Source organism: Bolinopsis microptera, chromosome 12, assembly GCF_026151205.1.
Source record: "Bolinopsis microptera isolate Bmic1 chromosome 12, MBARI_Bmic_1.0, whole genome shotgun sequence".
In the NCBI taxonomy this organism is placed as follows: domain Eukaryota; kingdom Metazoa; phylum Ctenophora; class Tentaculata; order Lobata; family Bolinopsidae; genus Bolinopsis; species Bolinopsis microptera.
Window position 1 is genome coordinate 2,495,883 of NC_087083.1, and position 25,113 is coordinate 2,520,995.

Genomic DNA, 25,113 nt, shown 5'->3' on the forward strand with positions numbered 1-25,113 from the left:
CCTCTCCCTCTCCACCTCTCCCTCTCCCTCTCCCTCTCCCTCGTCCCTCTCCCTCTCCCTCTCCCTCCCCTCTCCCTCTCCTCTCCCTCTCCTCTCCTCAAAATACAATTTATTATTTCTATTTTCAGAATGATGATAGTAATAGTAAGAAGATGTCTGCGACGACTATAATTGGTATTACAGTCGGAGTTATAGTCGGGTTTATTTTATTTTTGATCGCGGTCGGTCATGTTCATGTTTATTATGTTAAACGCAAAGAAGAAAATGTACGAAATAATATCTCGCATATTATTTGGCGGCGAGAGGAAGTATTGAATATTTCGGCGCCACCAGATAATGTGCGAGAGGAGCCAGTGTTTTCAGCGCCGCCAGATAATATGCAAGAAGAGCCAGTCCTACCAGTGTTCCTAGACCAAACTCTGTCGGATGTTGCTCCGCCAAAATATGAAGAATTCGTTAGAGCGTTTGGCGAAGAGAATGTACCAAGCTATGAAGATGTAATGGGTTATGGTGGTGGTGATGTTGGTGATGGTGGTGGTTATGATGGTGGTGGTGGTGGCGGTGGTGGTGGTGGTGGTGATGGTGACTGATGAAAATAAATAAACAATTGCAATCCACGTTAGCCTAAATAAAGCCACCCCGTTATCGGATCTTTGTGAAGATTTGAATTTTTAAAGATTTACAATTTGCGATACATTTTTTTGTTGAATGTTTGCAAACTTCTCCTGAGCTAATGAGTACTCGTATTCATAGTCATACATTTTTTTTGGTGTTGATTTACTGCTTTTTTGATAAGTTTCTTCAAGATTTTATTCTTAAATTAGCTACTCGATTAGTTTTTTACTACTTTTTATTACTCCAATTAATTAAATTATAATTACTTTATGAAGTGACGTGATATCTGGTTACGTCCGAACTGTTGATACGTTTATAAAGACTGTGCAATTATTAGTTTAATTTGCATTGGATCAGTTTTGAAATTTGTTTTGTTTTTAGTTTTTTTTGTTGGGTACAACAATGGATGGCGCGGGCGATATGTTATGATTATGTTAATGATACAAATTACCTTACTCGGGATTATTATGACCGGGATAAAGTGGCGGGTTTAGGGTAATTTCGCCATATTTTTCCCGAACCACATTTTCACCGGTCGTTAATAAACCCGCCGACTCAGCTTTTAGGGTTCCCAAGGGGTATGGGTGCTCATATTTTAATGGTTGTCTTATATTCACTAAAGAAGACTATTGGGACACTTGTTGTAGGTTTTTCGACTTCATTTGGCTAAAATTGCAAAAAATTCACCTTTTTGCCCAATTCTTGTCATATATCCTTATTGTCAAAGTTGATTTAAATAGGCCAGTTTTTAATTTCTTAGGTATTGACTATCTCTACATAATGAAATAGGACTCAAAGTAAAAGTAACAGTTAAATTAAAACTCGAATTAATTAAAACGGTCAATAACATGAATCAGTTTCATCAGTCATTTATTCATAATTCTAAACAATGTGAACGATGCATTCTTTCGAAGATTTTCTACAAATTGAGTCATATAATAATAATGGTTATTTGATACACGTAAACATGTAATGCTAATTCAAAACAACGATCAATTTGCTAGAGTCTACTTTCAACAATCATTGATAATTCGACTTGTTTCACAAGTTTTAGCAATGCGAAAATTTCTGAACCTGCTTATCTCTAATAAGGAAATTTACATCTGAGACAAAATTTTTGAATCTAAAATTGAAAGGTTGGACACCAGTAAAATGGCGACCGGGAAAATGTGGTGGGTTTTGAGCAATTTCGCCATATTTTTCCCGCACCATATTTTAACCGGTCGTTAATAAACCCGTCGTAATAATCCCGAGTAAGGTAAAAAAACTAAAACACTCATCAACTTCTGAATTAAGTGGAGGGCGATTTTTCATAATCAAAAGTGTTAGATAAAATTTAAATCATGATTAAAAATTTAAACAATCAGCGATACCCCTCGACTTTTTAAAATTTACAGTTGAACACAAAAAGTGTTTATTCAAACTAGCATATATGTATCAAAATCAATATGATAATCATTCTGATTCCATCATAAATGCAGTGGCATAATATGCAATGTTAAGCAATGATAAGATTTGGAATAACATGCACTACCAGAGAGTTTTAAAGGAAATTAAAATCATTTAAAAAGCGCGACTGGTGAAATAATGTTGGCTGCAAATTGAGCGCTATGTTTAGGAACCAAACGTGTCTGACATTCATCTTCCGGTTCGGACGGTTTGCTCTGTTTAGGAATGTGAGCTTTCCCATTGACCACCCTAGTGGAGGCGGGACTGGAAGTGGAACTGCCGGCACAGGAGTAACCGGCAATGGCCATTTCCCGCAACTTTCGAGTCATTTCTTTGTTAGCATTCAGTTTCTTGACGGTGAAGGAGTCTTGGAACTTGGAGATAATGATAGTCATGGGGAAGGCGAGCACTACGATTCCAAATAGGACTACGAAACTACCAGTTAACCGTCCCAGCGTGGACCTGAATTAGTAGCTTGTCACTGTCAAGTGTCAGTGGAAATTAATCTTAAATAAGTATATAATATGCAATATGCATACATTATTTTTAGATTTTTTCACATTTCCTCATTTTATTACTAGGTGGAAGTGATGTTTATATCGAGACTTTGGGCGGCCTCTGTAATTGTTTCACTGACCCACGCTTTTTAACATTTATATACTAAACAGTGGAAATAATACAGGGTGGGCCAAAAGTCAGTGAACATACGTTGGCCTTAATAGCTCAGCCACTAAGGCCAACGTATGTACACTGACTTTTGGCCCACCCTGTACTTGTATAAGTATGATCATAGGAATGTAAGAATGTGATACTTGTTAATTCAGTAACTCTATCGAGCTGGCACAGAAGATATCATGATATCACTGACAGAAGAAATCACTGACCTGGGATACAAGTCACCGTATCCGACAGTTGTTATGGTAACGATAGCCCACCAACAACCATGGAGGATAGATATAAAGTGCTCATTTCTGTCCTGAGGTTTAGAGTTGTGTTATTGAGTAGTGTTTAGTAAGGGAACTTTATCATCCGAGTAATAAAATCATCAAATTAAGTATAATATACGCCACAGAAACCTTCCACCCGTTAGCAATTTAATAAGAAAAATAAACTTTAAGGATTAAAGATTTAAACATTTTCAAAAATTCTACCTTATAACATTCAATCTAAGAATATAAAATAAACAATGCATACATCTGGTATTTGGTACTCTACAAAGTACATGATAGTTCCTACAAGAAGAATCACCACTCCCACTACCCCTATTAGCACGAAGAATTCTTGCTTAGCTGATGACACCACCTGAGGTATTATAATGTAAATTATTGGTTAACTGAATATTTGTGGGCTAAATGGTCATGTTCTTTAGCAATAACATAACATGGTTAATATGGTTAACATGGTTAACACGTTTAACATGATTAACATGATTAATATGATTAACATGATTAATATGATTAACATGATTAATATGATTAACATGATTAATATGATTAATATGATTAACATGGTTAACATGATTAATATGATTAACATGGTTAACATGTTTAACATGGTTAACATGGTTAACATGATTAATATGATTAATATGATTAACATGATTAATATGATTAATATGATTAACATGGTTAACATGATTAATATGATTAACATGGTTAACATGTTTAACATGGTTAACATGGTTAACATGATTAATATGATTGACAAGGTTAACATGTTTAACATGTTTAACACGTTTAACATGGTTAATATGATTAACATGGTTAACATGGTTAACATGATTAATATGATTAACATGGTTAACATGTTTAAGATGATTAATATGATTGACATGGTTAACATGTTTAACATGGTTAACATGGTTAACATGTTTAACATGTTTAACATGTTCAACATGGTTAACACGTTTAACATGGTTAACATGATTAATGTGATTAACATAGTTAACATGTTTAAAATGGTTAACACGTTTAACATGGTTAACACAGTTAACATGGCCTTACCCCCATGACTTCAGTGAACTGGCTACTGTTAACATGGTTAACATGGTTAACATGATTAACATGGTTAGCATGGTTAACACAGTTAACATGGCCTTACCCCCATGACTTCAGTTAACTGGCTACTGTTAACATGATGGTTAACATGGTAAACATGGTCAGCATGGTTAGCATGGTTAACACAGTTAACATGGCCTTACCCCCATGACTTCAGTTAACTGGCTACTGTTAACATGCTTAACATGGTTAACATGGTTAATATGGTTAACATGGTTAACACGTTTAACATGATTAACATGATTAATATGATTAACATGATTAATATGATTAACATGATTAATATGATTAATATGATTAACATGGTTAACATGATTAATATGATTAACATGGTTAACATGTTTAACATGGTTAACATGGTTAACATGATTAATATGATTGACATGGTTAACATGTTTAACATGTTTAACACGTTTAACATGGTTAATATGGTTAACATGGTTAACACGTTTAACATGATTAACATGATTAATATGATTAACATGATTAATATGATTAACATGATTAATATGATTAATATGATTAACATGGTTAACATGATTAATATGATTAACATGGTTAACATGTTTAACATGGTTAACATGGTTAACATGATTAATATGATTGACATGGTTAACATGTTTAACATGTTTAACACGTTTAACATGGTTAATATGATTAACATGGTTAACATGGTTAACATGATTAATATGATTAACATGGTTAACATGTTTAAGATGATTAATATGATTGACATGGTTAACATGTTTAACATGGTTAACACGTTTAACATGGTTAATATGATTAACATGGTTAACATGGTTAACATGATTAATATGATTAACATGGTTAACATGTTTAAGATGATTAATATGATTGACATGGTTAACATGTTTAACATGGTTAACACGTTTAACATGGTTAATATGATTAATATGATTAACATGATTAATATGATTAACATGATTAATATGATTAACATGATTAATATGATTAATATGATTAACATGGTTAACATGATTAATATGATTAACATGGTTAACATGTTTAACATGGTTAACATGGTTAACATGATTAATATGATTAATATGATTAACATGATTAATATGATTAATATGATTAACATGGTTAACATGATTAATATGATTAACATGGTTAACATGTTTAACATGGTTAACATGGTTAACATGATTAATATGATTGACAAGGTTAACATGTTTAACATGTTTAACACGTTTAACATGGTTAATATGATTAACATGGTTAACATGGTTAACATGATTAATATGATTAACATGGTTAACATGTTTAAGATGATTAATATGATTGACATGGTTAACATGTTTAACATGGTTAACATGGTTAACATGTTTAACATGTTTAACATGTTCAACATGGTTAACACGTTTAACATGGTTAACATGATTAATGTGATTAACATAGTTAACATGTTTAAAATGGTTAACACGTTTAACATGGTTAACACAGTTAACATGGCCTTACCCCCATGACTTCAGTGAACTGGCTACTGTTAACATGGTTAACATGGTTAACATGATTAACATGGTTAGCATGGTTAACACAGTTAACATGGCCTTACCCCCATGACTTCAGTTAACTGGCTACTGTTAACATGATGGTTAACATGGTAAACATGGTCAGCATGGTTAGCATGGTTAACACAGTTAACATGGCCTTACCCCCATGACTTCAGTTAACTGGCTACTGTTAACATGCTTAACATGGTTAACATGGTTAATATGGTTAACATGGTTAACACGTTTAACATGATTAACATGATTAATATGATTAACATGATTAATATGATTAACATGATTAATATGATTAATATGATTAACATGGTTAACATGATTAATATGATTAACATGGTTAACATGTTTAACATGGTTAACATGGTTAACATGATTAATATGATTGACATGGTTAACATGTTTAACATGTTTAACACGTTTAACATGGTTAATATGGTTAACATGGTTAACACGTTTAACATGATTAACATGATTAATATGATTAACATGATTAATATGATTAACATGATTAATATGATTAATATGATTAACATGGTTAACATGATTAATATGATTAACATGGTTAACATGTTTAACATGGTTAACATGGTTAACATGATTAATATGATTGACATGGTTAACATGTTTAACATGTTTAACACGTTTAACATGGTTAATATGATTAACATGGTTAACATGGTTAACATGATTAATATGATTAACATGGTTAACATGTTTAAGATGATTAATATGATTGACATGGTTAACATGTTTAACATGGTTAACACGTTTAACATGGTTAATATGATTAACATGGTTAACATGGTTAACATGATTAATATGATTAACATGGTTAACATGTTTAAGATGATTAATATGATTGACATGGTTAACATGTTTAACATGGTTAACACGTTTAACATGGTTAATATGATTAATATGGTTAACATGGTTAACATGATTAATATGATTAACATGGTTAACATGTTTAAGATGATTAATATGATTAACATGGTTAACATGATTAATATGATTAACATGGTTAACATGTTTAACATGGTTAACATGGTTAACATGATTAATATGATTGACATGGTTAACATGTTTAACATGTTTAACACGTTTAACATGGTTAATATGATTAACATGGTTAACATGGTTAACATGATTAATATGATTAACATGGTTAACATGTTTAAGATGATTAATATGATTGACATGGTTAACATGTTTAACATGGTTAACATGTTTAACATGTTCAACATGGTTAACACGTTTAACATGGTTAACATGATTAATATGATTAACATAGTTAACATGTTTAAAATGGTTAACACGTTTAACATGGTTAACACAGTTAACATGGCCTTACCCCCATGACTTCAGTGAACTGGCTACTGTTAACATGGTTAACATGGTTAACATGGTTAACATGGTTAACATGGTTAGCATGGTTAACACAGTTAACATGGCCTTACCCCCATGACTTCAGTGAACTGGCTACTGTTAACATGGTTAACATGGTTAACATGATTAACATGGTTAGCATGGTTAACACAGTTAACATGGCCTTACCCCCATGACTTCAGTTAACTGGCCACTGTTAACATGATGGTTAACATGGTTACCATGGTCAGCATGGTTAGCATGGTTAACACAGTTAACATGGCCTTACCCCCATGACTTCAGTTAACTGGCTACTGTTAACATGGTTAACATGGTTAGCATGGTTAACACAGTTAACATGGTTAGCATGGTTAGCATGGTTAGCATGGTTAACATGGTTAACACAGTTAACATGGCTTACGCCTTACCTCCATGACTTCAGTTAACTGTCTACTGTGTCTGACCAGCTTTAACACCCTAACAACTCGCACAATCCTGCAAACCTTGGGAATTGTAACAAGTCAAATTAAACTGATAACTTCACGGTTAGGTAGGAACCCAAAGGTTGACAGTGGCGTAACGAACAGCCCAAAAATAGTCAAAAGCATACAAAGTGATAAAATATCAAAACGAAGGAATAGTGCATAAGGTGTTGTTACGCCACTGTAACTGGTTCGCGGTAAAGAGAGATCTGAAAAAAACTCTTGATGGCAATTAAATAATAAGTCATTATCTACTTGCCATCAAGATAACAGCAAAAACAAATTCAGTTAACAAATTTAGCAGGATTCTGTAAATTTGAACGCTTTAATATTGCTTTGTTAGATTTTCTGGTATACACGGATAGCATAATGCATATAAAGCTGTGAAAACTGCAATACCAAACAAATATAAAAATGATTGTCAGATAGTCAGATGAATAAAAGTGAAGTGAGTTAAGCAGTCAGTTTGAGTTGATATCGTACACTCTGCAAGATACGTCACTATATAGGGGATCAGGTGTGATCATCTCCGTGTAGAAAGGTCATCACACACTCCACAGGATGATGATTAATCACTCTACACTCGACTGTCACGTGACTTTTTCAACCCGTTTTCTAGATGGCCCTGAACGACTATTCTAACCGTCTAATCTAATCCCTGACAAAAGCATATGCTGAACTGTCGGGGGCCCTTTCAGAAAAATCTCTAAGATCGAGTGTAGAGTGATTTAGCACGCTTGCACTCCACACACACTCCAAACCGTACTAATCTGTAAGATGAACTGTCAGTGAATGTAAAATGTAAGCTACCCTGACAACCTTGAGCGCGAAAAATTGTGGAGGAGGGGTCCCATCCTCTACAAGGAAGACAACCAGCTCTACGTAAAAGGGGGTGACTGCCAGGATGTCCATTATGTTCATCGTGTCGAAGAAAAAGCGCTTTTGGTTCGCTGACGATAGGAACCTGAGAAAATGTGTTTTAATAATGAATATTTTGGGCTCAACTCTGATTAAATCAGGGTTGCCTCGTTGCAACAAGTCTAAATTTGGCAGATTTGATCCTTAGTTAGGGTCGTTATACACGATTAAGATATGTATCAGATATCCTAGACATGGCATCCTTGATCCTGTTAACCTTATATCGCGAGTTTCAGTAGCTATACTTACTTGATGATCAGATCAAGGGTGAAGAAAAGGTTAATTCCTACATCAAGCGAGTAGATTGCAATTTTGTAAGGTTCAGTGAAGGGATTTTTGAAATGTTTCTCGTAATCAGGAATAGTTTCCAGAACCAGCATTGAGATGGTTAGGATGATACAAGCCAGATCTAGCAATCCCCACACCATACTCATTTTGTTGTAGCTCGGGTCTGTTATCTGTAGGATACCATATATAACAGGTTACTGATGATTAAACAGGAATTACTGATGATTAAACAGGTTACTAATCACCAAACAGGTTACTAATCACCACACAGGTTACTAATCACTAAATAGGTTACTAATCACCAAACAGGTTACTGATGATTAAACAGGTTACTAATCACTAAACAGGTTACTAATCACTAAATAGGTTACTATACCAGCTTATGATTCGCCGATTCGGAAGCATATTCATTTTTTGCAGAATCGTTCGCAAAAGTTAACTATACGAAGGAGGATACTATCTTACTATATATAAAGCGAGACGATATATATGGATGTGTTTATCCGTACCATTTTACTGACACCACGGCATCAACTTTAACGCAACTTTCTGCAAAAACCGTAAAAGATATACAACTGATACTTTTTTGACTGGGTCAAATGCTTTAATGGCCTCCAAATCAGCATGAAAAAATAAAAAATCGGCCAAGGGATGGGATTTTTAGAGCCCAAAATTTGAACCCCCAAGTGGTGTCAAAAACGCGAATTAAATTGGTAATAATTATTTAGTCTCTTGAGTCTTGACACTATTTTAGGGTTATACGGGTTCCTGCTAGTATAGAGTAAAGTAACGAAAAGTACCGTATTGTTAATGCTTTCTCTCATTGTAGGGGGGAGAATTGGGTTGTTGGCCGCCACCATTTCGTCGTAATCGTCAATCATTTTTTGAAGATTTATCCCAAAAAAGTCTAATTCCTCCTCAACTACCACGGGGTCGATACTTTCTGGGGCTCTGAAACAATTCAAGGATTAAAGCTGATCTTATTAGATATATTATAATATTTTCATATTATACATTTTTAGTAAACATTGGCTGGCAGTTCGGGCCAGTCCCCAACAAAAAAATAATAATCCTCAAGTGATGGATAAGTAATTACTATTTATAAATGTTCAATGGAAATTGCGTACTTTTAAAATGTGATATTTACCTAAATGTGCCAGGGGATTGGTAGAAATAGAGAATAGCACTGAACAAGTCTTGGTTCCTGTCAAAGTAGTGGTATCCTGTCTTGGAATCGTAGTACTTATCTCTCCGCTGTAATGCAGCTAAAGGTTTTTAAACAAAATACAAAAAGCTGATTTTGAAAAGGCAAGCAACACTGAAGATAATGCCGTTGATAATAAGGACACTGTACCTTAGGATCTCCTAGCAGAGTGTTAGGATATCTCGACAAGGAGTCCTCTGTAGTAATGAACTTCTCTCCTCCACAATCAATCCTGATGAGTTTAGCGTTTTGAGTCTCTACTCGAACTACCGCCAGTCTTTCACTCGGGTCCATCCCCGTTCTTCCCAGCAACACCTGAAATGTAGGGTGATGTACAATGTATACATTACCATGAAATGTATACAATGTTTAAATTTATAAATTGTATATATTGTATACAATGTATAAATTATATATATATTGTATACAATGTTTAAATTATGGGTCCGGGACTCTAGGGCGTAAGACTCTAGGGCGTGAGACTTTAGGGCGGCGCCCTAACCCTAACCATCACCCTAACCCTAACCCTAACCCTTATCCTAACCCTAACCCTAACCCTAACCCAAACCCAAACCCTAACCCTAACCCTAACCCTAACCCTAAGACCCTAGAGTCTTACGCCCTAGAGTCTTACGCCCTAGAGTCCGGACCCCATAAATTATATACATTGTATAAAATGTATAACATTGGTACGGGATTCATTCAGTAGTTAATGTCGGTGAGGTATTATACGGGCCGTGAGATACGATCAGAACTGAGAATGATGGGAGACCTTGGAATATTGCTATAACTATAACCGACTCTTGTTTCGTCCATTTTAATTTAATGTCCTGTGAGATTAAGAGCCGGTGGGAACATTATCTATCAAACTGTTCCTGGAGACAAAATGGAAAAGAATTTGCTTCGACTGATTTTCCAAAACGTAATCACAAATATACTGCATGAACCATGCCTTTTTATTGGAGAAATTTATGTGACCCCTTGTGAATACCCTTTACCTGGCATATCATACTAATAGTATTACTATCCATTGAACCATCCATGAATATGTTAATTTGTATCCCAATTAACGTTAAACAAAATTTAATTGATCGACTAAGATCACTTTAAATGACAACGTAATACTAGCATAGAAAAGAACGAGGCATGTCAACAGTGTCATAAAAATTATATAATAGTAGCATTTCATGTTGTGTGTGGTATATGATAATAATTGAGAATAGTGGGTCCGTTTTCAGCGTAATTTGATCTGATTTCAGGATTTAATCTGATAAAGATCCCATAAAATTCGATTAAATTAGATATCAATGGAGTAAGTGACGGCCGGGACTCGGATTACTGTGACTTGCATTAATTAATATTTTAATAGCTTGAAACGTCGTAAGTATGTGCTAATTGAAAAAAGTACATATCTGGTAATCGAAAAGTGTACATAATTTTGATAAAAAGGAAGGGCAATGACGTTTTAAATAAATTTCAATTTTTATATTTTTGGCTTTTGGAAATAAAATAAAATTGAAATGTATATATTATATGTGTATACTATATTGTTATATATATATATTGTATACATATTGTTTTATACATATCATGAAACGGAATATTTGCCCGCCAATTTGATTTGTTTCAATTGTTCGAATAATATATATAAATATAATATATACATATGTACTATATATATTATGATATACAGTGTACAGGGTGTACCGCATAAAATGTGACTTTTTTCTATTTCCATAATTTTTGACAAAATCAAAATTCACGGTTATTTTTAACTAAATTTGGTCGTAAATATGATAAAGTTTATAATAATCACTAAAAATATGACCAATAATTAGTCATTAATTAAGTATCTGCTCAAAACTTAATGTCACCTTTCTCAAAAATTACATATTGTAGTCTGCTATCGACATTATTTGTGGCTGAAGTCCAAAATTTTCAAAATCGTATATTTATAAAAACTATATTGAAAGTATATAGGGCCCGATGTAATTGCTATGACCAGTTTACTGGTCAACCGGTATTTCGATGTCCCTAATTTTATTAGTTTATTTACACTCGGTCACTTGTCAATGCATGTAAGGTCATTCGGCGATTTTTCTTTATCATAAAATGATGTATTTGTGTAACATTTTGAAAGTTTATTGATTTATAAACACTATAAGTATATAAATATATATAAATAAATTGAGGTTTACATATAAATGATATAAAATTGAAAGTATATATAAATATATACCGCGGGCCCACTCTCATGAGTCCAATCCCAGCTGACATGATTGTTGAAGTCTGTACCAGAATTAACGTATGGCATCTTTCACTCTTACGACAAAGATAAATCCTATTTCACGGCAGCTGCTTCTCTTGTTAAGTTGTTATAGCAGGCAGTTTCAATTTTCCAGACTTGACTTCCGATGTTTCACCTCTAACGAGGAATAAAGTTTCACAGTTCTCTTTTATGAAACAAACAAACCAATATGCTGGGTTTTGAAGAGCAACAAAGTCGGAAAGCCAAAATTTCAAAGACGAACTGTCCGGTCTGAGATAAATTACAAAGTAGCAGAATACATCACACTGATAATAAAGTTAATATACCCTCGCCCACATCTGCCTGGGACGTGAAGTGTATGTAATTTGCGGGCCAGTTAACTAATATAACTGGTTATCTCACTGGTAATTTAAACTAATTACACACTACAAATCTATTACTGAGGACGTTACAGAAGGAATTAATTTAATGTAGTTGGAGGAGTCCTCACTCTCCTCACGTCTGAGAATGGCGTTTCTCGTGTATCAAATATTTGAGATTATCTTTGTTATTCATATTGGTCTTCTAGTTTCAAGTATATTAGTATATTGTATTAATGTGATTTAATGTAATTTATTTAATGTCATAAGTTGCTCTGAGCTGTCCTGTTATTAATATTTGTGATATTCATTATTAGAAAATTGTTAAAATATTAGATTTATTTTTTTTTATGTATTTTAAAATGTTATAATTTGTCTACAATTTTTTTTAAAATTATATTTAAATTATACCGTTTGTCTCATTTTTCCAAGTTTTGGAGAATGGTACCAGGATCCCATATAAACGGTTCTATAATCTCTATAGACTCTATCTAAGAAGAACCACAATTAGGCTATAAACGATTTGCGACTAATTTGCCATGTTAAACTTAACAATATTTTGTCCATTTTGATAGTCATTAGTCCTCTGTAAAGCTGCATTCACCTCTCATCAGAAAAATCATAATCCAAGATGAAAACTTCCAAACAATAGGGGGATGAAATAATGTCCGGATTAAACTATTTCATATCATTTTTAATAAAGTTTCTATTTCCTTCTGAAGGCACTTTATTTATAATACAAAATATAACGAAAGTTACCTGATAGATAAACTCTTCTGATAGCATTGACATTTGAGATGGGAATTGTTCACGATCAAAATCAAGGCTGCAGGACACAAATGAGCCAATGGATTTAGAATAGTAGAATGAAAGAGCTACAGATTGAGAATGGGTTGATATGGTATAGAAGCTATTAGTATTTATCTTACTAATACTTCTGGCTACCGGAAAATAAATATCGGCAAATATGCAGCCCTTCTTATGTACTTAAGTTAAAATGTAGTAACCATGAATTCAATAGTCGGTACATAAATTCACGAATAGCCGTCTCCCTCTGCAAATATGAACATGTCTCATAGACAACTTATATATTGTGATTTGGGGGAGGTTTGGATTTAGACAAATGGAAACTAGGCACTTACGAGAGAATGCAGGGTTGAAAATTTGGATGAAGTTTTAAGCGAAATCGATTCGATTGCTTTGTGCAAACTTCATGTGCAGTCACGTTTATCACACAAAATTAATTGTCAATCTACGATTCGAGCATAAGTGGAAATCAGACGTTCTGATTACTAATTATTTTGTACAGCTTTGAACGAGCACTGTGTATAAATACTTCACGTTCAACGCATGGACCTGGCATAAAAACAGAACTAGTACACATAGTCTACAGGTACACGTCATAGTGTACTACACTATACAAAGTGTACTACACTATACATACTGTACTACACTATACATACTGTACTATACTATACATACTGTACTACACTATACATACTGTACTACACTATACATACTGTACTAAACTATACATACTGTACTACACTATACATACTGTACTACACTATACATACTGTACTACACTATACATACTGTACTACACTATACATACTGTACTACACTATACATACTGTACTACACTATACATACTGTACTACACTATACATACTGTACTACACTATACATACTGTACTACACTATACATACTGTACTACACTATACATACTGTACTACACTATACACACTGTACTACACTATACATACTGTACTACACTATACACACTGTACTACACTATACATACTGTACTACACTATACATACTGTACTACACTATACATACTGTACTACACTATACATACTGTACTACACTATACATACTGTACTACACTATACATACTGTACTACACTATACATACTGTAGTACACTATACATAGTGTACTACACTATACATACTGTAGTACACTATACATACTGTACTACACTATACATACTGTACTACACTATACATACTGTACTACACTATACATACTGTAGTACACTATACATACTGTAATACACTATACATACTGTACTACACTATACATACTGTAGTACACTATACATACTGTACTAAACTATACATACTGTACTACACTATACATACTGTACTACACTATACATACTGTAGTACACTATACATAGTGTACTACACTATACATACTGTAGTACACTATACATACTGTAGTACACTATACATACTGTAGTACGCTATACATACTGTACTACTCTATACATACTGTACTACACTATACATACTGTACTACACTATACATACTGTACTACGCTATACATACTGTACTACACTATACATACTGTACTACACTATACATACTGTACTACACTATACATACTGTACTACACTATACATACTGTAGTACACTATACATAGTGTACTACACTATACATACTGTAGTACACTATACATACTGTATTACACTATACATAGTGTACTACACTATACATACTGTAGTACACTATACATACTGTACTACACTATACATACTGTACTACACTATACATACTGTAGTACACTATACATACTGTAGTACACTATACATACTGTAGTACACTATACATACTGTAGTACACTATACATACTGTAGTACACTATACATACTGTACTACACTATACATACTGTAGTACACTATACATACTGTACTACACTATACATACTGTAGTACACTATACATACTGTAGTACACTATACATACTGTACTACACTATACATACTGTAGTACACTATACATACTGTAGTACACTATACATAGTGTACTACACTATACATACTGTAGTACACTATACATACTGTACTACACTATACATACTGTACTACACTATACATACTGTACTACACTATACATACTGTACTACACTATACATACTGTACTACACTATACATACTGTACTACACTATACATACTGTACTACACTATACATACTGTACTACACTATACATACTGTAGTACACTATACATACTGTAGTACACTATACATACTGTAGTACACTATACATACTGTACTACACTATACATACTGTACTACACTATACATACTGTAGTACACTATACATACTGTACTACACTATACATACTGTACTACACTATACATACTGTACTACACTATACATACTGTACTAAACTATACATACTGTACTACACTATATATACTGTACTACACTATACATACTGTACTACACTATACATACTGTACTAAACTATACATACTGTACTACACTATACATACTGTAATACACTATATACCTGAACCTGATCATTCTGGTCAGAATTCTTCCGAGAAACAGGTAAAGATTTCTTTTTCTCCTCCGTTAGCCCAACAATCGCCAGCCCGCGGCGAGAATGTCGGTGAACCCAAGTCTTCATCTCCACCGAGAAAAACAAAACAATTCGAGAATATGAAAAATAATGCTAGAATTTGAGGCTGTCAACAGAAAGGTATAGGTTGAAATATTAAAGATGTAACGTGTAAGTAAGCTGTACCTGCTAGTGTATCGACACAATGAGAAAGCTCCGGGACTGTTTGGCATTGCAGGAAAATTGCAGGAACAAGAGTTTTGGTTCCTCGCTCTTTATAGTCAGTGTTAATATATCCTGACTACTGGCATGTTAGTCATTGTATTTTAATATTAATTAAAGTAATTAGATTTTATTATGTGGCCTAAGTTTTCAGGTCGTTATTGGTGGCATATAAAACATTTTTTATCAGCCCTCTTCTCTTTTTGGGAAAAGTTCAGGTATACAAGATAATTGTTAAGCTGTCAACGTTTCTTGACTGTCATCAAGAAGTAAAGTGCTATCCATTCATAATGCTGGAAGGCGCTGTAACTCAACAGGCTGCCGGAATATTAGCACTACGACGCTTCGTTGAATTTTAATCTAGCAACGGACGACTTTCTTCATGATATTATATTTTATATGGGGAAATAGAACACCTAACCCATTTGCCCTCTTTCCCATTCTGAGATACAACAGTTAAACTTAAACCGAAGTTGATACCACATTTGAAAACTGCAACTATTTAGTTTTAAACTAATTACAACACTACAAATCTATTACATTTATTGAAAATTATGTAACGTGATGGCAATATTTTAAACGGGTCATATCCTGTCCAAACCCAGGATGCATAACACGAAGAATTTGTTGTAACTTTGTATGAAAATCAATAAACAACAAGTGCAAAACGTAGTATCTACACAAAACATTACGTGTTCTGAAACAGATGACGTATTTTGTTATGCTTGCTTATAACTTTATAAGAGTATTACAAGCAATGGGTAAAGTGAACCGTAAGAAAATTGAACTTAAAAGGATGGCTGAATTACACCATAATACCATGATGGTGACTTTTTGTGTCCTACAATTCTTCTAATTGTACCACATCTCTATTAGACAAAGCAACCAATCAGCCATCATTAAATATTTTCAATGAGATAGAGCAATGAAGATTCCATTAAAAAGGTTGGTCCCTTGTTCTTTTAGCCAGCTGATAGATCTAATAAAATTACATCATTCTCCATTCGAAACTATCACCCAAATCATACTGTCATATTATATTGGTTCGTGAGCTATAGTCCCAAAAGATAGAGTGACAGTATTGAGTTGTATTTACTTATTTATATATTTGAGTGACAATGTTAGGATTAATTGTCTGATAACAGATTCAGTCATTAATTATTGTAGTCATTCTTCGTTTGGCCCTTTTGAGAAAATCAAAAATTGGAAAACTATGCGCAGAACTAGTCGGAAAATTTTTAAAAATCAGTCGGAAAATATGAAAAGTATCTAAATCCCTAAATCAGCTTTAATAGGAGTGTTAAATATTGTAAACTGCTAACGTGAGGGATGTTCAGCAACAATTGGAATGTTGTTTGGGTGTGATCGCTATTTAAACTATGAAAAATTGACTAAGAAACCGGTATTACAACGACAAAATTAAAAAAGAGCTTGTAAAAGGAAATGCAATTTTTTTCGAAAGTGCGAATACTCAATCAAATCTAAAAGTGCCAAAATACCTTGTTTTTGTTTATATTTTCCGAATATGAAGTCGTTTGCTAAATGCTATGAATAACTTAATAATCATAACCAGCCAACATGTAACCTTTTGCTAATATTAATCCTTTTGTTTTTAAGATGTGACATGGAATGCACACCCACTAATTAAGTTCACAGGAAAGATAATTACGTTGATCATTAAGGCATATTGATTGTGAATGTGCTCATAAAATTCAGATAATTGTATTTTATTCAGATATTTTGTTGATAATTTTGGGATATTGAAAAAAAAACAACTGTTTCCACTGACTGCACACATACAGCGTTAATGATTTAAAATATCATATTTCATGTATTATTATATTTTCAAATATCATATATTTTAAACTAATTACAACACTACAAATCTATTATATTTATTGAGCTATATAAGTTATTGTAACGTCCGGTCCATGATAAAGGCATGTTGCCGGAACGTGGACAACTAATTTGTTTTGAAACGCTGAGTGGAGACTCTCACTTCGTCACCAACTCTGATCATCAAAATAGAATATGATCGACCCACTCATAAGAGCGAAGAAAGATTACCAATTAATTAAAATATATATAAAAAAATATTTTACCTGAAAACCGCGTGATCCCTGCATTTGGAAACCCGTTTACAATTGTTAAGTACTGTTAAATATAGCTCCCATCAAGAAATAAGTCCTTGTGTTTGACTACTGTTAGATATAGCTCCCATCAAGAAATATGTCCTTGTGTTTGACTTTTGTTAAATATAGCTTCCATCAAGAAACATATAATTGTGTTCGACTACTGTTAGATATAACTCCCACAAAGAAAAACGTCCTTGTGTTTGAGTACTGTTAAATATAGCTCCCATCAAGAAATATTTACTTGTGTTTGAGTACTGTTAGACGATAAAGAAGTGAACTGACCTGGACCATATTACCACGCCACAGAACGATAAAAAAGTGAACTGACCTGGACCATATTACCACGCCACAGAACGATAAAGAAGTGAACTGACCTGGACCATATTACCACGCCACAGAATAAGAAGTGAACTGACCTGGACCATATAATTACCACGCCACAGAATAAAAAGTGAACTAACCTGGACCATATTACCACGCCACAGAATACTCTTCTTCATGAGGTTCTGTTTCTTAGCAGCTGTCATGTTGGTGTCCCAATACTTGTCCCCCCTCATGATGGTCTTACTCCGGGACGCTAGGGTGATGTGACCCAAACTAGCTCTACCCTGGTTGTAACCAAGTCGGGCATCTCGCACTACCGGCATTTCTCTTCTTTTTAAAACTTTCAGCCCTTTTATCTGTTACGTTATTGCTTTGTTTTCTTTACGTTTTCCTTGCCTGAGATGATGGTGTTAGGGTTGAGTTAACTAGTTAAGTAATGATTCTATTTATAGATTAAGCTAATTCGTGAATTTTATGGTCACAATTATAGGACTCATGGTGGGGAGCTTTAATGTTTTCCACACGTGACACCGATTAACTACCTTATCAGACGTTATTTGACCGGACATAAAGTGAACGGACATAATTTTGAACGGACATCTAAATGAACGCTTGAAGGCATTCATTTAATGTATTTAATTTAAATACCTTGACGGTCTTTATTTGAACGGACATAGTTACCATGGTAAAATAGTTACCATGGTAACTAGGTGAATCATCAGTATAGTTACCATGGTAACTAGGTGAATCTAAGTAATCAGCTTCACCCACCAATCAAATCTAGAATTAGTGTAAAATGTAAGTTTCAAGTTTACTATGTTCGCTACAGCAGTTATAAAGACTGTATATTGTTACAGCACAGAACAGACTATAGTAGACCCACTCTCTAAACTACTGTAAATACTTGAATCCCACGGATTAAATATCAAACTATATGATCGACCCACTCATAAGAGCGAAGAAAGATTACCAATATACTGATTTATTCCTAATCGTCTTCTAGCTTTCTAGATCGCTGGTTGCTTCATTTTAGGTTCCACGGCGGTGTTGTATCTGATTGCTAGTACTAATACAGTACTACTACTCTACTACTGTAATACGTAACTAATAAGTAACTAATAAGAGAATAAGACAGTGTATATTGTTGTCTATCATTACATAGACCTATTATTCAATTGGCATGTATATAGCGATCATTCCTCAACAAAATACCAACGAATTGTAATAATCAAACGAACGAAAACATAATTCATCACGTAATGGGGTTTTTACAATTTGTAGGCTCGTGTCACTGAAGATGACGCCTTGCAACATATTTTACGATAGCCTGTAAATTGATAGTTTGATCTCAGTATTTACAACAAATCATCTAGCTTGATTAATTCAAAGGGAGAAAAAAAATCCTCTCGTAGTCTTATGGGAACCTATGCATGGTAGAGCACAGCATGGCCGACCAAGACAAAACTACTTTTCTATGTTACTGAAGGAAGTTGGGACAAACTCTAAAGTCAAAGAGGAACTGCGAACCCTGATGCGGGACAGGGATATACGGAGGGGGTTATCTGGCGTAGATCGGACTTAGTTCCGACATAGTAGTAGTATTAGTGAACAAATCAGTAGATGCTTTCAAAATTATAATGTAAATTAATGTAAGTCAGATCTACGTGTGTGCCAACAATGTACCATTACAAAACATGATATAACGATAAGCTGATATCAGCTAAGATATAAGCGACTGATTGAGTGACAATGAGAAATTAGGAAGTTTGATTTGGCAATTAAAGGCAGCTGTCACCGTAAGGAAGCGAGCTTCTAATAAAATAAAAGGAAGAACGCATTACTCTTACCATTAAGGGAGGAATGCGACAATGCGACAATGTTTTATAATGAATTACAAGATACGATCAGTCTCAAGATACGATCATTGCACCGGACTTATACCATGTAACGGGATCGACACTCAAACTCGGAGATTATACTCGGAACAGAAGTGAAATTAACTTCTTTGGTCAGTGGTTATACTCAATGTATGTCATGGATATTCCTTTGATTATACAACAAAAGAATTTGATTGAGCAAAGAAGAATAAAAAAGTATGATTGTCTCAAAACAAAGGATCATCAAATTTGACAACAGATTTATATTTGGCATTTGTAGTATAGGCATGATATAATCCATCCAATCTATTGAACAAAACAGCGAGCGATGGTACACTGAGAAGTGCACTATTATTTGTGACAATAGCCACACTACCATATTATATATCACTGTCACATATATCACATATATCACATATATCACATATATCACATATATCACATATATTAATACTATATTATATATATGCTCATAAACAACATATGCTCGTATAGCACTGATATCAGCTCTCGTATTGATATTTTCTCATACCACAATTAGAGAAATAATGTGAACTAAGGTACCAGGCTGAGTCGACCAACTGATGTGACTGAGAGCTGATTGCTCGCCGTTATTCGGATTGACAGAGAGGTTGTTATACTGGACAAAGTATTATCAGGCCATCAACGTTATTACTTTATTAGGGTTATGACCATAATTGTTTTTTAAGCTGGCAACAAAGGTAAACGTTGCGAGGGTTTAAGAATCTTATTTTCGGATTTAACTTTGTTATTTTGGAGCTATTTTCATGGCTGACTTTTAAAAGTTAGTGATGAAAATGACTCGAAACAATAAACTTAACCCAATTATCCTAATATACTATTACTAGTATAGTAGTATAGTAGTTCACTTGTATAGTAGTAAAGACAATGGCTATCGGTTAAACAAGAACCACAGATCCAATGGGTAACCAATTTCGATAACGAGGTCTGATCGCCATCTTCTTACGAAAGACGATTTATGGAGGAGTGACCAATTTCAACTAAAATGTATCCGATAAGTTAGTATCCAGTATAATATCTTAATATCATGTAGTATGATTAAGAATGTAAATAGTAATTATGCGCAACAATAGGACTCCTCGTAATTATTGCCGATAAGTTTCATTTTCTTACTGTAGTAACCTTTAATTTGGACCGTTCTTTGGACTTTGGATCTACAATAGTGATTATACACAATAATTGGGTACTATGCAACGGAATAGAGCACAACAACATCAGGCCAACATCGAGACTAAAATGCTTGTTTATGTTACTGAAGGAAGTTGGAACAACCGACAAACTCTTAAAAGGAACTGAAACTGCGACCCAGCTGATGCCGGATATATGGAGATGGTTATGTAATATGTATGGTAAATCTGACTTACCTTATCGGACATTATTTTACCGGAAATTTTGTGAACGGACATAATTTTGAACGGACATTAAGATGAACACTCAAAGGCATTCATTTAATATATTTAATTTAACTACCTTTTCGGACTTTATTTGAACGGACATTTAAATGAACGCTAAGGCCTCGAGCGTCGAATTAATTTCCGTTCAAATAAAGTCCGATAAGGTAGGTAGTTCCACGGACTTGTAATGGTAAATCTACCAGCAAGGATAAGTACGCAGCTTTAGTGACTATCACGGATACAATGTTAGTCTATATTTTGCACATGTTTTCGTCAGACAACCACTGAAGTGGGACAAATTTAAATTTGATGCTGATAAGTCTTATACTAAGTCAGCTTTCAAGAATTCAAAAACCTAAACTGTGTAGTGTGTATGATTCGCTTGCTTATTTGTTTGCAATTTTACTCAGGGACCTTCAAAATATTATTACAGCATTATTCATCAAATATAAACAATTTCAATATGCTATCGGGTATTTAGCAATGACCTATCGATGCTACAATAAAATATACGATGTACATATCAAAACTAGTAGCACTAATGAATTGATAATTACAAATAATTAAATATGTTAGATAAACTATTTACAGATCACTACAACTATATTTACAGATCACGACAACTAACACAAGCTAGTTCAGGAAACTCCTGCTGAACAGTTTCAATCTCTATTTTAATCATCCTGATCTTCTCCACAGCCAGAGGGATACTCGGAGGAAGCTCCTTGAAGTCAGCTATCCTCTTCTTTGTTTGCTCAATGTCTGCGGAGAGTGCTGACAATTTCTCTGACATCTTCTGTAGGTGCTCGTGAGTGTACTCCTGAAAATAAAGAGATTACGTTTTGGGTACGTTTATACTTTCATACACTATACTTGACTATACAGTCAATAAAAATAGGACCAATATTTGATCAACTTTATTTCGTAAATGATAATATATAATGGTTTAAAATATGTACCTTCTTGATACCACTGACACTGAGCAACTTCTTGAATTCTTTAGTGCTCTCTACGTAATGCTGCGCTTGAGCTTTTGCTGTCTCTATCTCGACAGGCAGGTCGATGTCATCGCTCCTAGTGCATTTCATAATTTACGATACATTTGGTTAAGTGTAACAGTTGACTACGGCTGGTGACCTCAATTTGTTGAAGAATGATAGCGATTTACGGATTTGATCGGTCAATCACTGTTCTGTGCCAAAATGAATTTACCGTTACGTACTCCCCCTGCCAATAGTTGTAGTCTAGTTTATATAATTACTTAATTATACTATTATATACCTTCAATACTAATAATACAATAAAATATTTCTGTTTGTTTGGGTGATCACATAGCCTTCGGCGGTCGCGCGCTATTGCAAGCGAGACTCACGAGAGAGCTCTGGTTAAAGCAATGGTTTGGGGACCAGCTTTTGGTAAAAAATTTCCAGCCGCACGTATCTACTATCTTACCCACTTAGATTAAATAATGCAAAAAAGTACCTATTATTACCCGCATCCTCGCATTCAGCATTTAATTTATCAATAGTGAGATCCAGCCTCTCCAAATTCTCCGACAAGGTTTTCATCATTACCTCTTGCTTTTTTGACTTGTCTTTTAGTTCCCACTCTTCGGTCGTGTGATCCGATAGGTTGATCTGAAATAAATATCTTCAGCATTGCTACTCTATTATACCAATTAATTTGGATCTGTTACAGAGGAACATTTCATACATAACATAACAGTAGGTATTGACGTTAGTTATAATTACTTACCAAATAGTTCTCTAAAGTTGGATGGCTCAACCCTAGAATGTTCCCAACATCAGCGAGTTCCAACAATCTTTCCAAGCACTCACCACTCAAATCACTCTCCGAAACACCTGTGCGTTTCGGTTTTCAGGTTTTTTGGTCGTGTGAAAAATATATCTAGAGGTAAAATACCGTGTATAATTTATCGTTCTATCCGTCAATGCTCTAACGGACATGTAAAATACCACATTTTCTGTAACAACATAGGAATATAAACAATGTCCCAACATGCAACACTACGAACCATGTGTTGCGAGCTCTTTGCTGATACGATCGTTTTCAGTGGAGTATTCTTCTGCTTTTTCTGAGTTGTCCTTTGTCATTAGTTCCAAGTGTTCGTCCTTCTTTTTATTCGACTAAAGGTATAAGTAGAAAAGGTTGATAAGATGAGACCATGATATAATGAAAATGCCAATGTTGAGCAAGTAAATCTTAATTAAATCATCATTAAAAGTTACAACACAACTAATTGATCCGGGATGCTATAGATTGGGTCACTGTATCCAACACACCGCATATCAACAAATAGGCTAACTTCTTAAAACCTGACAAAGTTGGTAGAGGTACTCCACAGTAAACTCATCTATCTCATAAGATTCGTTCTGGAGATCACCAGGCAGAGTGGCAAGCCACTGCTGGATTTCCAACATTTTACTCTCAAGCTCAGATCTGTTCTTTACTAATGCCATCCTGATAGATTTTATCAAAGTAGGGGCAATGAAATATACTATAAAAACAACAAATTGATATGAAACCAGTACAGTGATTCGTATTCTAATTTATTAGTTTTAATGAACATTTTAAAACAGATTTGCGAATGAGTTAAATCTTTTTGTAATTGAACAAAATAATGTTAACACAAGCCGTAAACTAAACCGAACGTGTTACTCCCGAACTGCCACAAACAGGGCCTGCAACCAGCGACTACACTGCGTCACATGGTGAACCACGTGGTACCGCGCGCCGTAGATGTACCACTCTAAAGACTAAACCACTAAAATAGCCCACCCGACCTACACGTGTTCTAACTCCGCAAGACCATCGATAAACCTACTCCGCAAAACTCCTAATCTACACTAATCTAATCCAACAGTTTTTCAACGGTGGATTGTGTATTAAGTTTGTGATTAAGTTGTAGTGTGAGATAAACAGCAAGATAGCGTAATCATATAAAGATATAATATATCTATTATCTGCTTTGTAACAATAATCAAACTAATTTTTAAAATATCACAGCATTGGTTTAATATATTTATAACAATTCTTTATTGACCAAAAGGTTAAAAAAGCACAGATCACGACGGAGTTAAACTCCAGATGTCTGATACAGGTTTATCGAGGTGCAATTCTTGATACAGGGTCAGTAGCGTAACGTTACTTTGTGCCGCCCCCCTGCTGATTGAAATTTGCCGCCCCTATCCGGAGCACCGAAATT

The 25,113-nt window shown here is 34.1% G+C and overlaps 2 protein-coding genes across 7 annotated transcripts; both read right to left on the bottom strand.

The window, feature by feature from the left end:
- Nucleotides 1-1,901: 1,901 nt before the first annotated feature.
- On the bottom strand, nt 1,902-18,970 carry LOC134824091 (potassium voltage-gated channel subfamily A member 10-like). 6 transcript variants are annotated; one of them, XM_063835799.1, is made up of 10 exons: nt 18,712-18,970; nt 10,061-10,225; nt 9,854-9,960; nt 9,507-9,657; nt 8,668-8,876; nt 8,320-8,464; nt 7,447-7,521; nt 3,259-3,366; nt 2,949-3,040; nt 1,902-2,526 (listed from the first exon to the last, which is right to left on the bottom strand). In XM_063835799.1, the coding sequence occupies exons 1-10, from the start codon at nt 18,895-18,897 to the stop codon at nt 2,175-2,177; spliced, it is 1,590 nt and encodes a 529-aa protein (XP_063691869.1). In that variant the 5' UTR covers nt 18,898-18,970; the 3' UTR covers nt 1,902-2,174. The 6 variants fall into 6 exon arrangements, with proteins under 6 accessions (XP_063691869.1, XP_063691871.1, XP_063691870.1 ...); XM_063835801.1 differs by lacking the exon at nt 18,712-18,970 and adding an exon at nt 12,150-12,539; XM_063835800.1 differs by lacking the exon at nt 18,712-18,970 and adding an exon at nt 12,150-12,489 and having other exon boundaries at nt 1,904-2,526; nt 8,311-8,464.
- Nucleotides 18,971-21,952: 2,982 nt separating this feature from the next.
- Nucleotides 21,953-24,448, bottom strand: LOC134824428 (uncharacterized). Its single transcript, XM_063836331.1, has 6 exons — nt 24,224-24,448; nt 23,923-24,034; nt 23,643-23,749; nt 23,370-23,524; nt 22,847-22,961; nt 21,953-22,707 (listed from the first exon to the last, which is right to left on the bottom strand). The coding sequence occupies exons 1-6, from the start codon at nt 24,365-24,367 to the stop codon at nt 22,495-22,497; spliced, it is 846 nt and encodes a 281-aa protein (XP_063692401.1). The 5' UTR covers nt 24,368-24,448; the 3' UTR covers nt 21,953-22,494.
- Between the last annotated feature and the right edge of the window lie 665 nt (nt 24,449-25,113).